The 18754-nt window shown below is 44.0% G+C and overlaps 1 protein-coding gene across 3 annotated transcripts in view; it reads right to left on the bottom strand.

The window, feature by feature from the left end:
* The window catches only part of camta1a (calmodulin binding transcription activator 1a), a 253255-nt gene that overhangs the window by 135255 nt on the left and 99246 nt on the right, over positions 1–18754 (bottom strand). For all 3 annotated transcript variants that reach the window (XM_028409713.1, XM_028409712.1, XM_028409714.1), the window contains exon 4: positions 4618–4685. In XM_028409713.1, coding sequence (XP_028265514.1) covers positions 4618–4685 — 68 coding nt within the window. The remainder of the gene's footprint in view (positions 1–4617; positions 4686–18754) is intronic.

The raw sequence follows: 18754 nt of genomic DNA, 5'->3' as shown, positions 1-18754 counted from the left end.
AGCCCGCAAGGCCCCAGGTGGGCGTAGCTGTCCTTGTCAGGGCTGTTGACTGGGTGAAAGCAGTGGGTGTACAATGTCCTCCAGGGGCTGACACAATGGGGCGACCAAATGTCACTGTGCAGCACACTAAAGTTTTGCTGATAATAAGTTGGGATAAAAAAACAACAGAAGAGAAGAAGGACAAGCAGAGGGGAGAGATGAAGGCATTCACACTAGCTCACCTCACCAAACAGTCTCTTCAAATTTACTTGACATGCTGGCTTTTTTCATAAGTTCTACCTTGAATCAGTCCCACATGTCCTACTGTCTTCATACCAATGTGTTCTTATCAAATACCTTAATCTTTCATTCCTTTGTTTCTGTATGCATCTCTTTTTCTTTGTACCTTCCCTTCACTTCCCTTCCTTTTTTCCATCCCTCTCCTGCTCCTGCTGCTCCTGTCCTTTTCCACTCTCCTCTGAAACTCTGCCAGCCAACCAGTGCCACAAAGCATTAGGACCAAACACTATCAGACGCCCTTCTCAGGCACATCCTACCATATCAGCCCCCACCCCAACACAGAGAGAGAGAGAGAGAGAGAGAGAGAGAGAGAGAGACAGTCCAGCACTTTCTCACACCATTTGCCAGACTTGGTGACAGAAACAGAGTTTACACATAGGCCTAGGGAGGTCTTATTCACAGTGGCAGACTCACCCAGATACTACCTCTGTCACACAGTATACACAAGGACTCTATTTTTAATTCAAATCACACACAGTCGCAAATGTTCACACACACACATACAGATGCCATACACATTCATAAATGTGTGCATATGTTCACCCAAAATGCGATTTCGAATGCGTAGTCACGGCGTCTCAAATTTGCAGACATACAGTGTGAATACGCATGAGTACATTTACGTAAGTATACACATGCATAAACACAAATCCCTTCTATCTATTTCTTTCTTACAGTCTCTCACACAAATACACACACACACCAAGAATTGCACAGACTCCATACACAATAGCAAACAAACAGTCATTAGTAGATTTCAGGCTGCCTTTCAGTTCTGCTCTACTCTGTTGTTGGTGTACCCGTGCCTCTGGGGTGGCGCCACTGCTGTAGGTTTTAATAAAAGCATTGTCTTTGGAAGCTGTCTAAAGGGACTTGGTTTCATTTTGGAGTGCTGCCGCTGCTGTTGCTGTTGCCGTGAATGTGGGAGGAAAGAGGGCTATTGCGTTGGGACATGGGGGCAGCTAGGTTCAGTGTCATTGTGGGGCCCTCCAAGGACTAGTGCTTATTGTTTGATAGTTTCAATATACAATGTGTGTGTGTGCGTGTATGTGTGTAAAAGATAAAGAGTGTGTGTGTGTGTGTGTTTTGGTCATTTAAGCATGTGTAAATATATGCGTTGCAGATTGTAAACCTTGTGTAGAAATCAAAACAAATGGTCGAAACAAAACTCACTACTTTAGCTTCCAACAGGTCTACTGCAAGAGATAAATAAATACACACACACACACACATGTGACAGAGGAGGAAGCACTCTCTCTGCTGAGTATTGATATAGGTTGCTGTTACACAGTCCTCTAAAATAAACACTCGAGTCAAGGAACACTAATGTGCAACTGCTCCATGAAACCATGTGGTGTTTAGGGGATGCTCAAAATAATGAGCTATCGCTATACAACACACAGGTGTCCATTAGCTCTTTGCACTGACCAATCTGTGACACCATCTAGTCAATAGTTACTCCATCTGTCAGTATTCAAAAGCCTCTGAAAAAGCCCCTCAAGGAAACATTTGTGTCATTTATGATGGACAATGAAAGCCTGCTCTCAACAGGAGCACGATGTTATGCCAATGATGAGGTCAAATCAAATGTTATTGTCTAGATTTGAAAGAGCAATTCTTTTCTTTCCTTCTGTTTTCACCTTGCTCCCACAAGCACAGTCAGATCCCATTAGTTCAAGCAACATCTTTAAAATGGCAAAGGGAAAGAATGGCTATCTGAAAGAATGTAGTAGAGAAAAATCCTAATTGTCCCTTTAAGTGTGTTCCCTCCTGTGGAGTGAAGGTGCGGGGTAACGGCCATCTTAAATCACAGCCTGGCCATGGCCTTCATTAAAGCCATAATGCCAGGCTCTCCCTTTAATGGAAATGGAAGCCGGAGAGGCTGTGGGTGTAAATTAAAGTGTAAGGCCCGAGTAGGGAAAGATTTCCCAAGCTCTGACAGGTGCGGCCTGAATTAGCTGTAGTGCTGTTCAAGCAGTCAGTGGGAGAACACTGGTATTGATTTTAAGCACTGTTGCACTTCCTATCTGAAAGGGAATGTGTATTACTAGAGCTAAGCACATCAATCACTCAGCATTCCACCACTCTCCCCTGGCATGCTTCAGTTTTTGAAATTATAAACAAACAGAAGCAGACCCATACTGCACAGGCTGTACTGACGCTGTGGAGGATTTGCTTGCGTGCATCAGCATTAGCAAAAAATATAAATGTAAAATACGTCACACATGTACGCAATTGGTCCGCTTTATCTCATCTTTTGTGTGTTGACAGGATGGCATCTTTATTCAGGGCATGTTCTGCATCGCATGTCACCTTGGTCAAACAGCTGGCGTCAGCTCCTTGAGCTCTAGCTGTGGCCCGCTCTTATGTTTATGACCTGTATGTGTCAGAGTAGTTACATGCATGCAGAGCAGCCATGCAGAGCAGCCATGCAGAGCAGCCATGCAGCGCTGCGCCTGTCTGTGTATGACCCTGCTGCTTATCTCTGCCTTCCATCATACCCTGCTGACCCGGTCTAAAGGTGCTGGCTGTGGAGGAATTAGCCTGCTTAGCCTATTCCCCACAGGGGTCAACCCACACACAGACATGCACACCGTATACCGACAATCAAATGTACACACCCGAAAATGTGTGATGACATATGATAAGGCAGCACTTAACCACAGGTGTCCCAAGCATGACCCTTCACCTGCGACCTTGAGCAGAAAGCTTTTCATATAGAAGCCAGCCATCAATCAGCTTCCATCAATCACAAAAATACACCGCATCCTTTCACCTTTCTTGGCCCGAACATCCATCACTACACTCTACCCTTTCACTGACACCTAGAAAAAAAAAAAAACTTCTCAACCTCTCTCCTCCTGTTGGGAAACACACACACATACACACATACACTAAACACACACATCTTGTCCTGCAGTGACGGCTCCTCTAAAACACAGGATGTGTTGTTGTGTTGTCAGATGATCTGTAGGTGTGCACTCCGGTGACACATCTCAGATATCAGCACCTGCACTAAGACATGACATGGGGTTGAAATCCCTGAGCGCACTGCACTGCATAACAGACAGTCTGCGGTGACAGACTGTGGCCATGAGCATTGTGAAGACCATTTGGCTGGAAAGTCACTGGATCAAAGGTCTCTCATATCTCACACAAGAGTCGTTTTTAGGTTGTACTGAAAGATGCCAGGACTGTGACATTTGGCACCAATAAGAGCGTTTTTTTTTTAACCCTTTTACATTCAGGTCACTGTCTGAAGGGATTAATAAAGGTGACCACCTTTACAGGCTGAATTCACTTTTGCTAAGTTAAACAGAAGATGCTTGGGGAGGGATTCTTGATTGGAAAAAAAAACATACAGGTGAGCCTGGTGCTCTTTTGGCCTATAATTACAGCAGAGAACACATCTAATTGGCAGTGTCTTTATGCAAACCTATTATCAATGTCGCTCCGAGGCAATGAAAAAGAGGAGGGGTGCGAGAGGGATATGAGGAATGGGTTCTATGTCAGTAGGCACAGGGTCCATTTACACGTGGATGAGGATCGCTAATAATGCCAACAAAGCAAGTCCAGCTTAAAAGACAAAGGAAGGTTTAACATTAGCAGAGCTGATTTCAAACGCATGAACATGTAAACTTTAGTAAAGGGGGCACTGTGTGGCCAGAATGTGGAAACAGTCCACAACAGGCCAAGGATTTCAATCGCTAGCTAAAGCTACTCAAACAAAGAACAGGGAATAATATCACAAATGCATTATTATTATCCTACACATGTTCTAAATTTAACACAGCCAGTGCTGCCACAAAGACATTTAATTTTATACGTGCTGAAAAAAACAAGGAGGACATGCTCTTTAACTGGTCCTATATATATAAATGTATCTGCATATACTGTATTAACAAAATAAATGAATGCAAATGCTGGAACTCGTTTTCTGTTTGAAATATCACAGTAGCTCTTGGCATTTTGTTCCACATGTGGGTGTAACGCCTGACCTAGACAGCTGAGTATTGAGTATGTGCAGTCAGACAGGAGCACATTAACATAGCATTCACAGCAGATGCTGCACAAATGCATGTTACATTAATTGCTGTGCTGAAACTATTAATATTCTATCATTTATCTGCAAACTTTTCTGAACAGCCATCAGCAGTGTGTAATATTAAACATCCTACACTGAACTTGAAGGTGGTTGTGAGCTGTGTATGAGGAGAAAAAAAAATCTGTAGTACTCAAAATGGAAATGTCAGCTCCTTAAATGTAATACTTTCAGAAAAAAAATGAATGTTTAAAAAAAACCTGTTTTAAAAGAGGCCAGGAGTGTAATTGTCTTACCTTGTTTTAGGGGATGTCGTTAGCCATTCTTCATGCTTTTCAAATGTTATCAAGTAAGCTGCGATCTCCTGTGAAAAAGAGAGCAGAGGAGGAGAGGAAGGGAGTGAGGCTTAGATATGTCATCTTTAATCACTGTTCTCTTGTGTTTGTTATACATCAGTGAGACGGCTTCATTGATATTCAGACAGTCTAACCAGCAGCACAAACACAGGAAAGACGGAAACAGGGGAAGTGCCGGTGAGTTCAGGCAGGTAAATGCAGGCTGGTAAAAGTAAAATGAAAGACAGAAGTAGAAAGCAGCTGAGGTCAGATCATCTTCCGAGACCATCTTTGTTACAAAAGCTTTGATCAACTTCTCCTCTGAGGACATCAAGGTGCTCTCAGAGAGATTGACGTCTCTGTGTTTGAGAGTGAGCAGCTTTTAACATTTTTGGTCCGATCCTCCCTCAAATCCCTTTGATCTGCCCTTGACACTCCTCTATGGATCAATCCACTATTTAACCTTTGAATAATAATTACACGCCACTCTCACAATATTGACATGCGTGTGTAAGGCTGCTTCAGAAAAGGCTGTAGATCCTTTGGAGTCAGTTGTGTACAACAAGATGCTATAGACACTGAAGTAAAAAAAAAGAAGCACAAACTGCCACTGGCATAAATAGAGATACTTCAAACACTTTCATGTTTCCCATGCTCGCCCTGCCTACTGCATCAGCCTGAGTGTAAAGGGGAACATGCTCGGCCATACCCAGCCATTTTCTCACCAAACTAATGGGCAGAAATAAAAGCACTTTAGATGCTGGTAGACAACCTAATGATTACCAGCGACAGCCAGCAATTCACTCTTCAACAAGAACATTTGTCAGATTCTTAGAGGGCTAGACACAAGAAGGGGTCTACTGCCATCCTCCACAAAACCATTGTCAGATTTGTGTCCCTCCTTATGTTAGAGTATGTACAGACCTTTAACAGTAAATATATTGTTCAAATATTGTCATGACTGACTCTGTGAGCTTGATTTAAAAACAAAGGTGCTTCCTCCGGGACTTTATATTGTTTCTTCACCTGTCCACAGGCGGCAATAACATCAACAAAACCCACAGATATCTCTAAACCAGGAATTGGAAAAATATGACACATACTGCAAGTATCTGCACAAAGCGATCATAAAAAGACGATTTCTTTCCTCCTTTTTCTCTTTGAAAGCACACACACTTTAAAGTATGCACCACTGGAAGAAGGCTTCCATTGGCTCATCAAGGCTGTGTCACAAGTGTGACCTGGCACAGACAGAGCACACTGGCGATAGCCCATAGGGATGCTTCGGGGCGCTTCGTTGTGAGGGGTTCCCAGGCTGGCAGGAGTCCCAACAGAGAGGGGGGTGGTAGCATGACTGGCACTGTTGCCTCCAGGTGCAGGCTGGGAGATAATGCTGTGTTGATTAACTTCCTGTTCTCCTGCCATAACGACCGGAGGCAGTGAAGCCTTGACAAGATGGAGTCTTGAATTAAGAAAAAGATAGGGAGGGAAGGAGTCTGACATGAGGAGTGCAGGGCTCTCCTTTATAACTCCTACTATGCAAGAAAAGAACAATGAAGAGTAAAAAGAGTAAGTGTCCCAATCTACAACCTTGTTGACTCAATGCCTGTGTGATGGCAGTAGAGCCAAAGGCAATTACAATATTAAATGGAAAAATAGGGTCACAATAATGTTACTTTTCTGCATAAATTTGTAAATAAATTAGGATAACACGGCAGTGATCAGATTAATCCCTGCTACTTTGTGTCCATTTTGGGAGCGATAAACGGCTGCAGGAAGCTCCTTCAGTGACCTCTGTGCCTGTTAACAAGCAGCCCCTTCCATCATTCTTGTCTTTAAAATCCAGCCACAGCCTCGGCCTCATGGCATAGGATGAAATAAAGGGGCCACATGGTCTCGTATTTAGACAAAATAAATAAAAAATAGAAGTAAAAGAAGCACACCTCTACCTCTGGCTCTTTACTCACCCCTCCCTCTCTGAACAGATGCCAGGGATTATTCCAACCCCCCGACCAGCCATAAAGGTGCAATAATCTTATGGTGAGGAAACAAACAAAAACAGACGTGCAGCCATTAAACAGCTGCAAGGAGACAAAGTTTGCATGGGCGGCATAATGAGAGGCTAGCGTGCGTTCAGGTTGAGTAAACACGCTTACGGGTTAGTGCGAGAGGTGGAGGGGGAAATGGGTGAGCGGTGTGCTGAACACTGATGGTGCATCAAAGTCAAACCTGCAGCTGTCAATGGGCTCTGGACTCTATCTGCTGACCTCACTGCCTCTGGCCTGCTCTTCGTCGCTGGGGAAATATTCAGAGGGGGCTCTCTGTACACACAGCTTCTACTTTCACTTTCCCTCTCAGTTCAGAATCCACCTCATGCAAGGTTGTTTGTACGTCTCTCCTTTATGCCTCGGCCTCCCCACTGACATGATCCTTGCTTGGGTATTATCTCAAGGTGTTGCTGAGATATACTGTATTCTGTATTGCTTAAATTAAGGCCAACTCCCATTTAAGCCTGATCAAAATAAATAACAATCAGCACAAGCTAGCAGTGAAGCAGAGAGTGGGTATGTGCAATACGGCCCCTAATTGACATGGTGGTTGCAAAAAAAAAAAAAAAAAAAAAAGAGGGCCTTTCATTTTCCAGGGGAAAGAACAACCCGGAGCTGTTTGTTGTAACCCAGCCATCTCATTTGTTTCTTTTGTCTTTGTAAAAGCTGCGACACACTGTTAGCAGAGGGGGCCGCCCCAGTACATGACGGAGCAGTCTAGCAGTTTCAGGGCTGATGGAGATGGAGAGGCGAGAGTGTTTGCGTGCGTTTGTGTCTGTCGTGTTACAATCAGAAGGCCTGATTACTGGTTACCTGTCTGTGCCTGGCACGTTATTAACATGCTCTTCAGAGGGTGTCACTCCTGTACTCATCAGCGTGCCTCCCCTTCAGTTCTCTCTTTTCAGAGCCTCCATACACACTCACCTACCTCGCTCGCTCACTTTTCTTTTTCTTTTCCATAACCGCTGAGGTGAAAAGGAAAGCCACCATGAGAAAATTTTCATTTTGAGATGACTGGCTTTTACTGTCTCGCTTTTCAAATGATATTTTCACTCTAGAGGTACAACGTTTTCTCCAGAGAGAATCAGCTTTTGAAATGTCTACCTATTTGAAATTGGAGATGACACTAACATATTCATCCCATTTCACTTCTTTGCACCAAGAAAAGGGGGGGCATTGGGAGCAGGAGCGGTAAACTCTTAGTAAAGAATTTGTCATTTAATTCATCCTATAGTCTGATTGTCTAAATTAGTTAGAAAATATGTGTTTGTGGGTCTAATCAGATTTAGACCTGTACCCTGTAAGTCAATCAAACATGGGACCAGTGTTAGATGGAGATATTTCATAGCAGATGTACTGTCTCAGGATGACTTAAGGCTGGTATGCACTGATCTTCTCTCCTACTACCAACTTCCATTTATATGAGGAAGAAGAAGTGTTGAGAGGACGCTACAGCATTTGGATGACAGGCCTGATCACTTGAAACAACTGTCACTATTCCATTAGACAGAGAGATAGGGGTCTTTTGGCATTATCTCAGGACACATCAGACACCTGTCTCTAAACACCATCCATAATGCCTCTCCTCTCCTCCGGCAGCCACGGCGCATCTGAGCGGACAGAAAATGAGATGTGGGAGGACGTTTCCGTCTGTGCTACCCTACATTATTACATCATTGTCTGAGAATTCAGTTTGCATTTTAAAACCTACAATTTACTAGACACTATGTAAAAACATAGAGTAATGACTCATTTTCTGTGAGCTCAGCCATTTGAAACTAGTTTTCATCACCTAAAAAAAGAGATTTCACAATTACAGCACATGTTTGTCCATTACTGTATTATTCCAGTTATAGTGGTGCTCTAGTGACATTAATGAAAATGCATTTAATGAATAGCTGTATTAGAACAAATAACGTTATTGATTGCAGTAAAAGCTTGAGCTAATGAAATGATTATGAGAGAGCAGGAAGATGTGAAAGAATAGATGGAGCAAAGTCTGGTAAGAGAGCAGAGCACAGCGCCTCCAGCCTGACTCGTGGTGAAGTCTGGGGAATGCATCCTCAAAGCTTTGACCTTGCCCTGCACTTGAAAGCAGGAAGTGGATGAGAGGGGGGCCAATGGATGGATACGGTTAGAGGAGCCCTCCCTAATGACCTGGGTTTTGCTGTGGAGAGCCAGGTCATCTGATATTTCCTTCAGGGCAGCCCAGGAAACCAACCTGCCCAGGACCAGGAGCAAATGGACTGGGGAGGGTGGAGGGGTTTGCTGAGGAACTAGACTATCACAGGATTGCACACACACACACACACAAAAAAATGTCTAATGCAATTAGACACAAATAGAGACAAGCACTGGAGAAAGGGGATTGAGAAGGAGGGTAGACCTAAAAAGAGAGAAGATGAAAAGAAGGGAGGAGGAACAAAGTTTAAAGTTTTTCCCCATGACAATGATAAATGCATTAAAAGCAGGAGAGGTGTGAAGGTATGGTGATTAAAAAAGCGTGCTCTGGTTCAATTCTGCAAGCAAAAGCATCTTACCTGAATCATTTTAAGTTTTTTTTGTTTATACTTCATGAATTCTTAATGCACTAGCAATAATGTATCACACTCCGTATCTATGTAATCTCATATGGCCACATTACTCTTTTAAGCCTGGGAAAGAAGTGAGGTAGAGTGAATCTATTTTAGCGAGCCATAACCTCCAGCTAGCCTTTAAGATTGTTTGAGCACGTCTCATAATAGGATGCAGTGGATCTGCTATCAAGACGAATGGTCAGGACAGGGGAGGGGGGGGGGAGAAGGATGAGACACAAGAGGAGAGTGAGAGTTTAGAAAGTGAAAGTAAGCAACAATAGAGTATAGAGTTGTTGACAGCTGCACTTGGCATCTGTTGAAGAGGAGTGAGGCTGTTCTACGAGTCCCTGTGCTAGGTTAAAAACATGCCCTCTCCAGCATACTGCTCATTAGGACCTGCATGGGGCTTCCCTGCTGAAAGGGAGGGGTGGAAGCCACACTGTGTCCACTCTGTTACTCCACTGTGATGAGTAGCAGTTGTTCTGCTGTGTGTTTCCCATAAGCACAAACCATCCAGCATTCTGGCATGTGATGTACCAGATTTATCTTAAAACGCAAATTTCATGGCCATGGCTAAACAAGATCCTATGACGGACAAAGACGTACAGTCCAACCTAACCACAAAAGACGTTATTGTGTGTTTAACCTCAATTATTGCTCAGTTTGTCCATCTAGCTTGCTACCTCAGCTGCTGCGGCCTGGCTCTCTCTTGCCATACAGGAGGTGGAAAGAGACAAACCGTCCACTGGCCTACATTATACATAGTTCTGGGATCAATTTGGCATTGATCCTGGATAGATGTTTTCCAGTAGTTGGTCAATGCATCTCTTCACATTTCTGCTTGGCATGCTGGTCATAAGACTGTTCTGAAAAAAGGAGGCATTCTCTTGGGGAGACTCCTCTCACTCCTCAACGCCTCCATGCTCCCACAATCAATGTTACCTACAGCAGCTGCTCCGCCAGCACTCTCTTTTTTGTTTACTGTATCACTTCTATACGCTGTATGCTTTTGTACAAGAACAAGAGTTAGCATTAAGAGACAACAGTAGTGTGTCGGATGACTGCACGCATACGGGTAGGGGTGGAGGTGGCTAAACATTATTCTAAGACGCTTTTCCATTCGTCAGCCATCTGTATATCTTAAAAGCAGCAAAAGTGGGGCCTCCCTGACAAGATGGATTCCACCGCAAAAGTATTAAAAATGCTCATTTTGTTAAGAAAGAAAGAAAGAAAGAAAGAAAGAAAGAAAGAAAGAAAGAAAGAAAGAAAGAAATATTCTCAAATTCTTCTGTTTTAAAAAACGAAATAAACTGCTTCATAAAATCTACAAACACTCATTATCTTGGTTTCTTACATATGAGCAGCCCCACTACTATGCATCCCACCATTCTTACTCAGCCTCAGAAAGAGAAGCTGCAGCCATATGAGAAAAGGGAAAACATGACAGACAGAGAATGAGACCAGAACCAAGAGGGAGCTGGCATGAGCCAGGATTGTTTTGGCGTTGGTGCCATGGCTGCTGTCTTGGATGTTCATTGAGAGGATGTAATTATTTGGCCTTGAAGGACTACAATTGTCAGCTATTGCCTCCCACAAGCGGCGGCAATATCACAAAAGACATGGAAAGAAGAAAAAAACTGGTGTATAACCGAACACCAGCTCAAATGGAGCACTTCACAGACACTGGACATAAAGTTGACTGAGATGAAATACATCTGTCTTTGTCAGCTATAATTAGGGTGCATTGCGACCTAGTGCAAGTTGCAATGGATGTGCATGCTGCTGATGTAAAGTCCATATGGGACCTCCTACTGTTATACCCTTGAGACATGTGTCTTGTGTAATGATTCTATTATACCGCTTTTTTCTTCCATACCACCATCGCCCACCCCCACCCCACCCCCCATCCCTTTTTCCCTTGGGCTCCAACTTCTGGCAAGACTCTAAGATGCGTTGGATGCTTGGCAAAAATGTGGAACAGTACATTAGTAAACAGGGGGGAAAGAAATGTGTGGGCCTGTGCATGCAGACACATTGTGGTGCACTTCATGGCGCGGCGGGAAGTGGCCAGGTTCACTTCCTGACGTCCCGTGGCTGTCTGACCTCTGGTGTCCGCGCTGCACGTCCTCTTCATCAGCTATGCAGCAGGATGTCTGTTCCCCCCTGCTGACAACCCAACCAAGGAGAACGGAGAGTGGTGGAGCCTCCAAGTTTCTGACCTTACCCCAGCCATGCTGCCAGAACTCCAGGCTGTTCCCCCATTCTGTTCCTGAACTTTTCTCCTCCTCAAAACCCAACTTCTGTCCACCAAAAGTGGGAAAAACCTGCAGGAGCAGTCAAACTTACTAGACAAGGCGGTTCTCTCTCTGCGTCTCCTCTCTTCTAATTCTTTATTATATGTCTTTTTATTTGACAGATGCTCTTGCTTTGGTAGACAGCAGATATTGGAAGTGCCGTGTCAGATTGTACAGCAAACAGACAGCAGGTCTGCTTGATTCCTATGTAATTCCACAATTTCATAGAGTGTAGTGTTGACATAAATGTTACATTTGTTGCTTTCTTCTGCTTTGTGAGAGAAAGATATTACAGTGAAAATCCACAGAGAGGGCATTAAATGTCATCTAAATATAATTGAGGTGTGATTCTTCTCTGTGGAGACATTGTAAGAATCTAAGCACTATATCTTCACATATTGGGAAAAAAAAATCCACAAAAGTCAAGGACCGATGGTATCATGCATAAACGAAGTGACAGTGGAATCTAGAAGGTCACCATTCACTTCATATCAATCAACGAATGTCAGATTTCATTTTAGGGCTCCTGGAGGACCCATCCAAAGAGGGCAGAGAGATTTTCATCCTCCCTCAAAAGGCACAAATGAGCAGGGTTCTGTCTTATGTGATCCTGAAAGCCTATTTATTTCAGGCTCCAAAATCAATTAATGCCTGCATTATCCTCTGAATTCCACTATTCAGTGCAGCCAAATGACTGGGGCACCCTTGCATGAAACTAATTTTAACTTTCAATCTGAGCTACCCCTTCAACCCCCTAAAACCACCTACAGGTCCTCCTTCAAAACTGCAGCTATGACTATGGAGTCATGCACGTGTGGAAACAAATGTATGCATAAGTAGCATTCTGTGCTAAAAGTTAGTGGGGTTGTAAAAAGTTTAAAGTGCCTGGTTCAGCCTGTTCTCAAACTGCAGCTATATACAAATAGTTTTATTTTATATAAAAATGCAGAATGTTCCAACAGGAGGACAGATTTTGACACAAAGTAGAGCCTGTTCAAAAGCTAGGCATGGAGAGGTGAAGGAGAGAGAAGTGGAGGAGGAACGAAAGCTGCAAACAAACATGCTGAAAAGGTATATTGTGTCTAAAAGGACAAAATGTTATGTATTTAATCGACTGCAACATCTGCAGCAAAATGAAATGTTGAGCCCAAGTGCTCTGTCCATCCACAATGTGACACATTCTGCTCTTAAGAGACAAAGAGAGAGAGAGAGAGAGAAAAGACATGAAGACAAGATAAGTCTTAAATTTCAGCCAAGAGAATGGCCAGATCTCAAGCTCAGGCCAATTAGCCAGCAGAAACTTTCTTTTTTGTCCAACTACTCGTCAGCATGAAAGGATCACCCTTTGTCTGTCAGACTCATGCCTTTATCCACTATTGCTACTTCCTGTACACACTCTGTACGGCACACACATATTTAATTCTTACATGGGCAAGTTACATCCCTGCAACTCCCTTTTCTGTTCCTGTCATCTCTTTGTTCGCCTGTCAGCACACACATGTCCCGGCAGAACACACACACACACACACATATATGAACACTGACTCTAAATGCAGGCACACATACCATATAGTACCAGTCAAATCCTCACATGAACTGCTTACATTTTATCTGCTCTCAGCTCCTGCCATCTCACTGACTGATGTGATTGTTAGTTCTGGAGGAGGGCTCTCTTTAATTGAAGTGGGTATAAGTGCATGTGTGTGTGTGTTTAGGTGTGCATGTGTGTAGCTATCTGTCCAAAGCATCGCTTGGCCATGGCTGGTATTGTTTGACCTATCAGACAAGCTGTCAAGTGTTCTCTCTCCCTCTCTCTCTCTCTCTCTCTCCTGGCTCTCTGCCGCTTTGTGTTCATGTTACAATAACGGGAATGTGGGACTGTGAAGGTCACAGACGCCTGAAGTCAAACCCGCTTGCTGGCATGCATGTTTTGTTTCCTCGCAGCAGACCTCGACACCAAACATCTATGTAACACTAACCATCCACGTGAGATACAGTCAATGACTTTCAACACACAGTAATAATCATGTCCAAGGTCATTCTTACTAAATTGAAGCTACCAAATGCTTAAGTGCAGCCGTATAGATTTCACTGTATTTCCTTCACTGTGGGAACTTTTCCTTAACTTTTCTGCTTCCCTATCTGCATACTCTCATCTGCCTTGTGTGCAATATCAGTCTCACATCTCTCCCCTCTAAAAGTTCAGCCCGGTGAGAGGGGAGGCACAGGGCTGCTCTTTGTGAAGGCTGCTCTCCACAGACAGAGGGGAATCGATCAGCCAGACTCTCCAATGGCCTGCTCCTTTGTGAGCCCAGACTGGCTCTGTGCAACTCTCCTCTGTTTATCTTCCTCACGTCGCTCGCTGGCTACATGCTCTTAATTAAACATGCCGCATGGCTATTAATTGTCAACCAGATTCAATTTGTTCCCTGGGCGTACCATGAAAGGGCCTCTCCTCTCAGAACAAAGGTGTCCGAACAGCCATGTCAGAGTTGGACAAAAGGCCCAAGGCATCACTTCTATCTCAAACGGCCTGAGCTGCTACTGCTCGCGGGCAGCCATTGAATGAGGTCTTATCCAGGCAGGTTTCCAGGCAGGTGTTCAAGAGATGCTCAGAGGAAGCTGTCATGTACATTGCCACACAATGGTATTCAGTCAGAAACTCAGCACAATACTCCACTCCAGTCATAATATTTTCACCTGCACAAACACCCATTCACTGAATACTCTAAATCGACCTCGTTTTTTAATCTTGTTTTTTTCTTTTACATGGGAACTCTTTTGACAAATTGTGAAAACAAATAAATAAATAACCCAATGGCTGCTGAGATGAATCTGGGAGTAAGCAGCTGCCAAGGCATAATATAATTCATGGCCATGCATCACTGTTACTGGAGACTACTCCAGCTTCCAGCCAGAACCCACAGAGCCAGGTGCCAACACATCCATCCCCCTTGCAATTCCCTCATCCGTCCCACCTCTCAGTCACTCCAGCCATCACCCCAATCGATGCTCCCTTCCCAAAAACCTAAAGCTCTGGGCGTGCCAAGAAGGCCTGGCCGTGGCTATTGTGTCACTGCCCAAAACCCCTCTACAATACAGTGATAAACCTGCCCCCTATGTGCCTCCTAACTCACACACAAAGCAGATGCCAAACCAAGAGCTGTTCATCTACACTCTCACATAGACCTATATACTATTAAGCCTTGTTCAAACACAGTGTTGTGGAATTTTTAATGAGAGCTAGGCAATATATACAGAGAGAGGAGATCTTTTCCCCTATGAGCTTCTGTGCCTGCCTTTTCAGCAAACCCAATATTTTGCTGCTGGTGAACTCAGTGAGCAGTTGAGGAATTACTTATTTAAAAGATAAGGTTTCCTCTGTTGTCAGCAAAAACCGCCTCTTGTCCATAACAGGAGAAAACCAATGCAGTGTGAAATCAAAGGTCACCCAGAGACAAATAGCACTAACAGGCGAGAGCATGGGTGACAAACGCTCCCTCTCTGTGCTCTCCAAATTAATTAAGAGTAGAGATTTAACATGGCATCTCCAACACAAAAGAGAACAAGAAGGCTTGTTGTTGTTTAAGCAAGACCTTTAAAAGAACAAACTCATTCTCCTTTTCTCTCTTGTAGTCGCAGCATGTTTACCCATGTCCCTAAAATGACTGTTTCATTAAATGTTTTTTTTTTAGGTGGCAGCTTTGAGAAGTCATTGATCTCAGTCAAGACCAAGCGGTGCCTCCGTTGAGCTTGCTGTAGCCTCACAAGTCAGCCTGCCTTCAGCCCAGGATCCTTGGGGCACTACATTAAATGCCTCACCCCAGGCAGCCTGCTAATCCACAGCATTTGCAGGTGTCGCTGCCTGGCCGTGACCACAAGATAAGCACAGAGCTAGTGGAGACAGCAGCGAGCAATAGACACAGAGTTCACATATGAGTGTGTCTTTGCATCCAGGCCACAGTCAGTCACCCAGTTGAGGAGATGGGCTGAAAACAGCAGGTCGGAGACCAAGCTTGGATAATGACACCTCATCTGGGAACAGCTAGTGAGAAACATCTGCATCCCCTTATCTCTGCAAGGGCTGCACAGTCGAAACGACATGCCGATCATTTACTGGATTACCCTACAGTAAGCTGCTGCCTGATGTTCCTTCACAGATCAGTGTAGTGGAAATGTTTATACAGAGGGAGATGGGATGAAAAAAGTCTCAATGTTTTAGATAAGCCTGAGAAGCCAGAGTGTTGGCCTCAGGCACAGATCGCAGTGACTGGGATCAAACTGGGTTGATCCAGTCAACCAAGACATTTTAAGAAACTTAATTTATAATTACATTTTATAATGATTCCACAATGTTACATATACTTAATAAAAATTAAAAAAAAACTTATTATATTTTAGTCAATCCATTAAAACAGTAATCAAGCTGTGAAACAATCGCAATCTCCTTTAATACATTTCCAGGATTGAGCTTGGACAACAAATTTGGTAAAATAAATAAATAAATAAAGGGGAAAAAAAGGGAAAATGAAGTTGAATGTTTTCAATATGAGCCATTTATTTTACAAGAAATTAGTTGACTCCAGTTTGGTTAATTAGATTTACAACCGAGGGCAGTTACTACCCACTACAAAATATCCTAACATATAACAAATGAATCATTTGTATTGCATTAACAATGAGAGGTCTATGTCCTTGGTGTTGGTGAAATATGGTCAGAATGTAGCAATCACATGTAAGGTCATGTTCAGCTGTAGCTTTTGGCCTCCTAATGGTCATTTACTGTTCATCATCAGTGTGTTCCTGTGTGTGTGTGTGTATGTATGTGAAAGCTTGCAGTTCTGTGTGAGTTTTATGTGTTCACTCCCCCCAGCGGGGGGCAGCACCACCCTGGCCTCACTGCCTCCATCCACCCATCCATCCCACGTCTTGTCTAATTAAACATCGTTAACATTCATCCCAAGGTCTTATGCAGATGAGCAGAGAGGGAATGTGGTGCAGTGCGCATTAAGAAAACAACTTGGGGGGTGGCAGAGAGGTGAGCACAGGGATGAGATGGGGTTGTAACCGAATTGAGACGTGCCTGGATATCTCCGATTTGACCTCATTCATCAATTAATTACCACCATTAGCGGGAGGTGATGTGGAACCAAAGCTGAAATCACTGCATCCGTGGCATCTCCACCACCAGTTTGTTGACTGTGTGTGTGTGTGGCCACGTGTGTGAGAAAGACAGGAAGCCATTAAGACCTGATCCAGGTATGTGTGTCTGTGTGTATGTGTACCTACAGTATGACCAGAAAGGCAGACAGACAGACAAACTGACAGGCAGCCAGCCAAGCACTGCCATCGGTGTCTCCTCAACAGAGCTGTGATCACAGCTCAGTCCTGTCATGTGGCTGTCACTCTATCACTCACAGTCACACACACACACACACACACACACACACACACACACTCCCGAGCCGTCACACCATACCATAGCCCTGCTTACGCCTACAGCAGGGTCCCATCTCAAAAGACACTCTTTGTTTCTTTGTACTGCTGCTTGAAGAGCAATTTGAAAAGCAGACACATACTCAATGCCCCAGAAGAGCACAAGGGACAATATCAGTCAGGTAACCTGAAATGCAATGCTAAAAAACAATAGGGAAACCATTTAGGTGAGTCTATGTGAGACATCCTTAGAATAACAAAGCACTCGAGGTTATGAGTGTGTCACTAATCCTGTGCAAGGGCCTTGAGCTTCTGATTTTCTGAGATGTCTAGTGAACACAAAACTAAAAGGTATACACATATTTAAGCCATTCAAATACAACATAAATGTCAGATGCACTTGTCATAGACATAGAGAGGGGTTTGTGCACCAGGCATCAATGGTAACATACAGTAATTCATCTAGCTCACTAAAATGGATGGAGTCTGTTGTTGATTTGGTCTAAAGAAGTGCCTACTGGGGCACTGGGCCGGGTGTGGCAGCAAGGCTGTGAGTTATGCATGTTGTACTTGGACTCATATTTGTAAGGCCAAGCTGATGGTTGGCCATGCACGACAGCACAGCACAGCACAGCACAGCACAGCACAGCTCTTCCTAAGATCCTGTTTGTAACTGTCTGTGGAACAAAAGCCCGAGGGAGGAGCCTGCTTAAACTCACTCACCTTCACCGCCAGCCTTAGAACCATCTCTGTGCACAGCATGCATACTACACGCACTTAAACACACATGCATACTACACGCACTTAAGCACGCATGCATATACTAATATATACTAGCGTGCAAACACTTCACAGGGTCAGCACACCACATGTGGGTTTTTGCAAAAATAAATAGTCCTCCTCAAAGGACCAGTGTCAAACAGGCATGCATGAAAAAGCACAAAAAAACACATTGCCCCATACATATCTGTCTCACGCCAGCCAAGGTCTGACCAAAGCTACTCCCTATCGGCGGCCACGTGAATCACCTTCAAGGATCAACAACTTTCATTTTGGCTTGGGAGTGTCTCCTCTATAGACATCCTATCCTACCTGAGTTCCAGTCATTCTGACTGAATGATAGGCAAATGTATCACTGCTGTAGCTAAAGCTAAAAGCAGGGGGGCGCTGTGTAGACAGTCAAGTATTGGCAGAGAGGGTGAGCAGGCGGTCTCAGGAAACGATGATGAAGTGCAGCATTAGTGCGGTGATTAACTCCTTTTCTCGCTCTTCCTCCTCTCGTTCAGTCCCATTTCCTCCCACTGCGGGACGGGAGGGGAGCCTCTGATCAGTGTGTGTGAGATTCCCTTGACACACCGTCCATCTGTGTGTATGAGCTGGCAAGCCAGCAGGCCTTCTTCACCAACATGCTGTTGAGATCCCATCTCAGTGTCTCTCCATTACAAACCTTTCCTCACAGGCTCTCCAAACAGCTCTGAAACTTTGATGAGATTGCATCCCTTTTAGCATGACATGATGTTCACATGCTACAGAGTATAAAAACAACAACTAGGATCTATGTGCATACATATCCAATGAAATCAATTTTTAATTAGACTGAATACAATGTTTCCCTCTCTGAAACATATCGTACACACTCCACAGTATCATCACAGACAACTTGTGGAAGGCTATGATCTACGGTAGTTATGCAATGCATGTAGAGTTTAGTGGAGCCTATGTCTGAACACTGCTGTCAGTTGAG

This window comes from Parambassis ranga, chromosome 7 (genome assembly GCF_900634625.1).
Source record: "Parambassis ranga chromosome 7, fParRan2.1, whole genome shotgun sequence".
NCBI classification, from domain to species: Eukaryota; Metazoa; Chordata; class Actinopteri; family Ambassidae; genus Parambassis; species Parambassis ranga.
The sequence above is the reverse complement of the archived record's forward strand: the minus strand, read 5'-3'. Positions and strand labels throughout refer to the sequence as shown.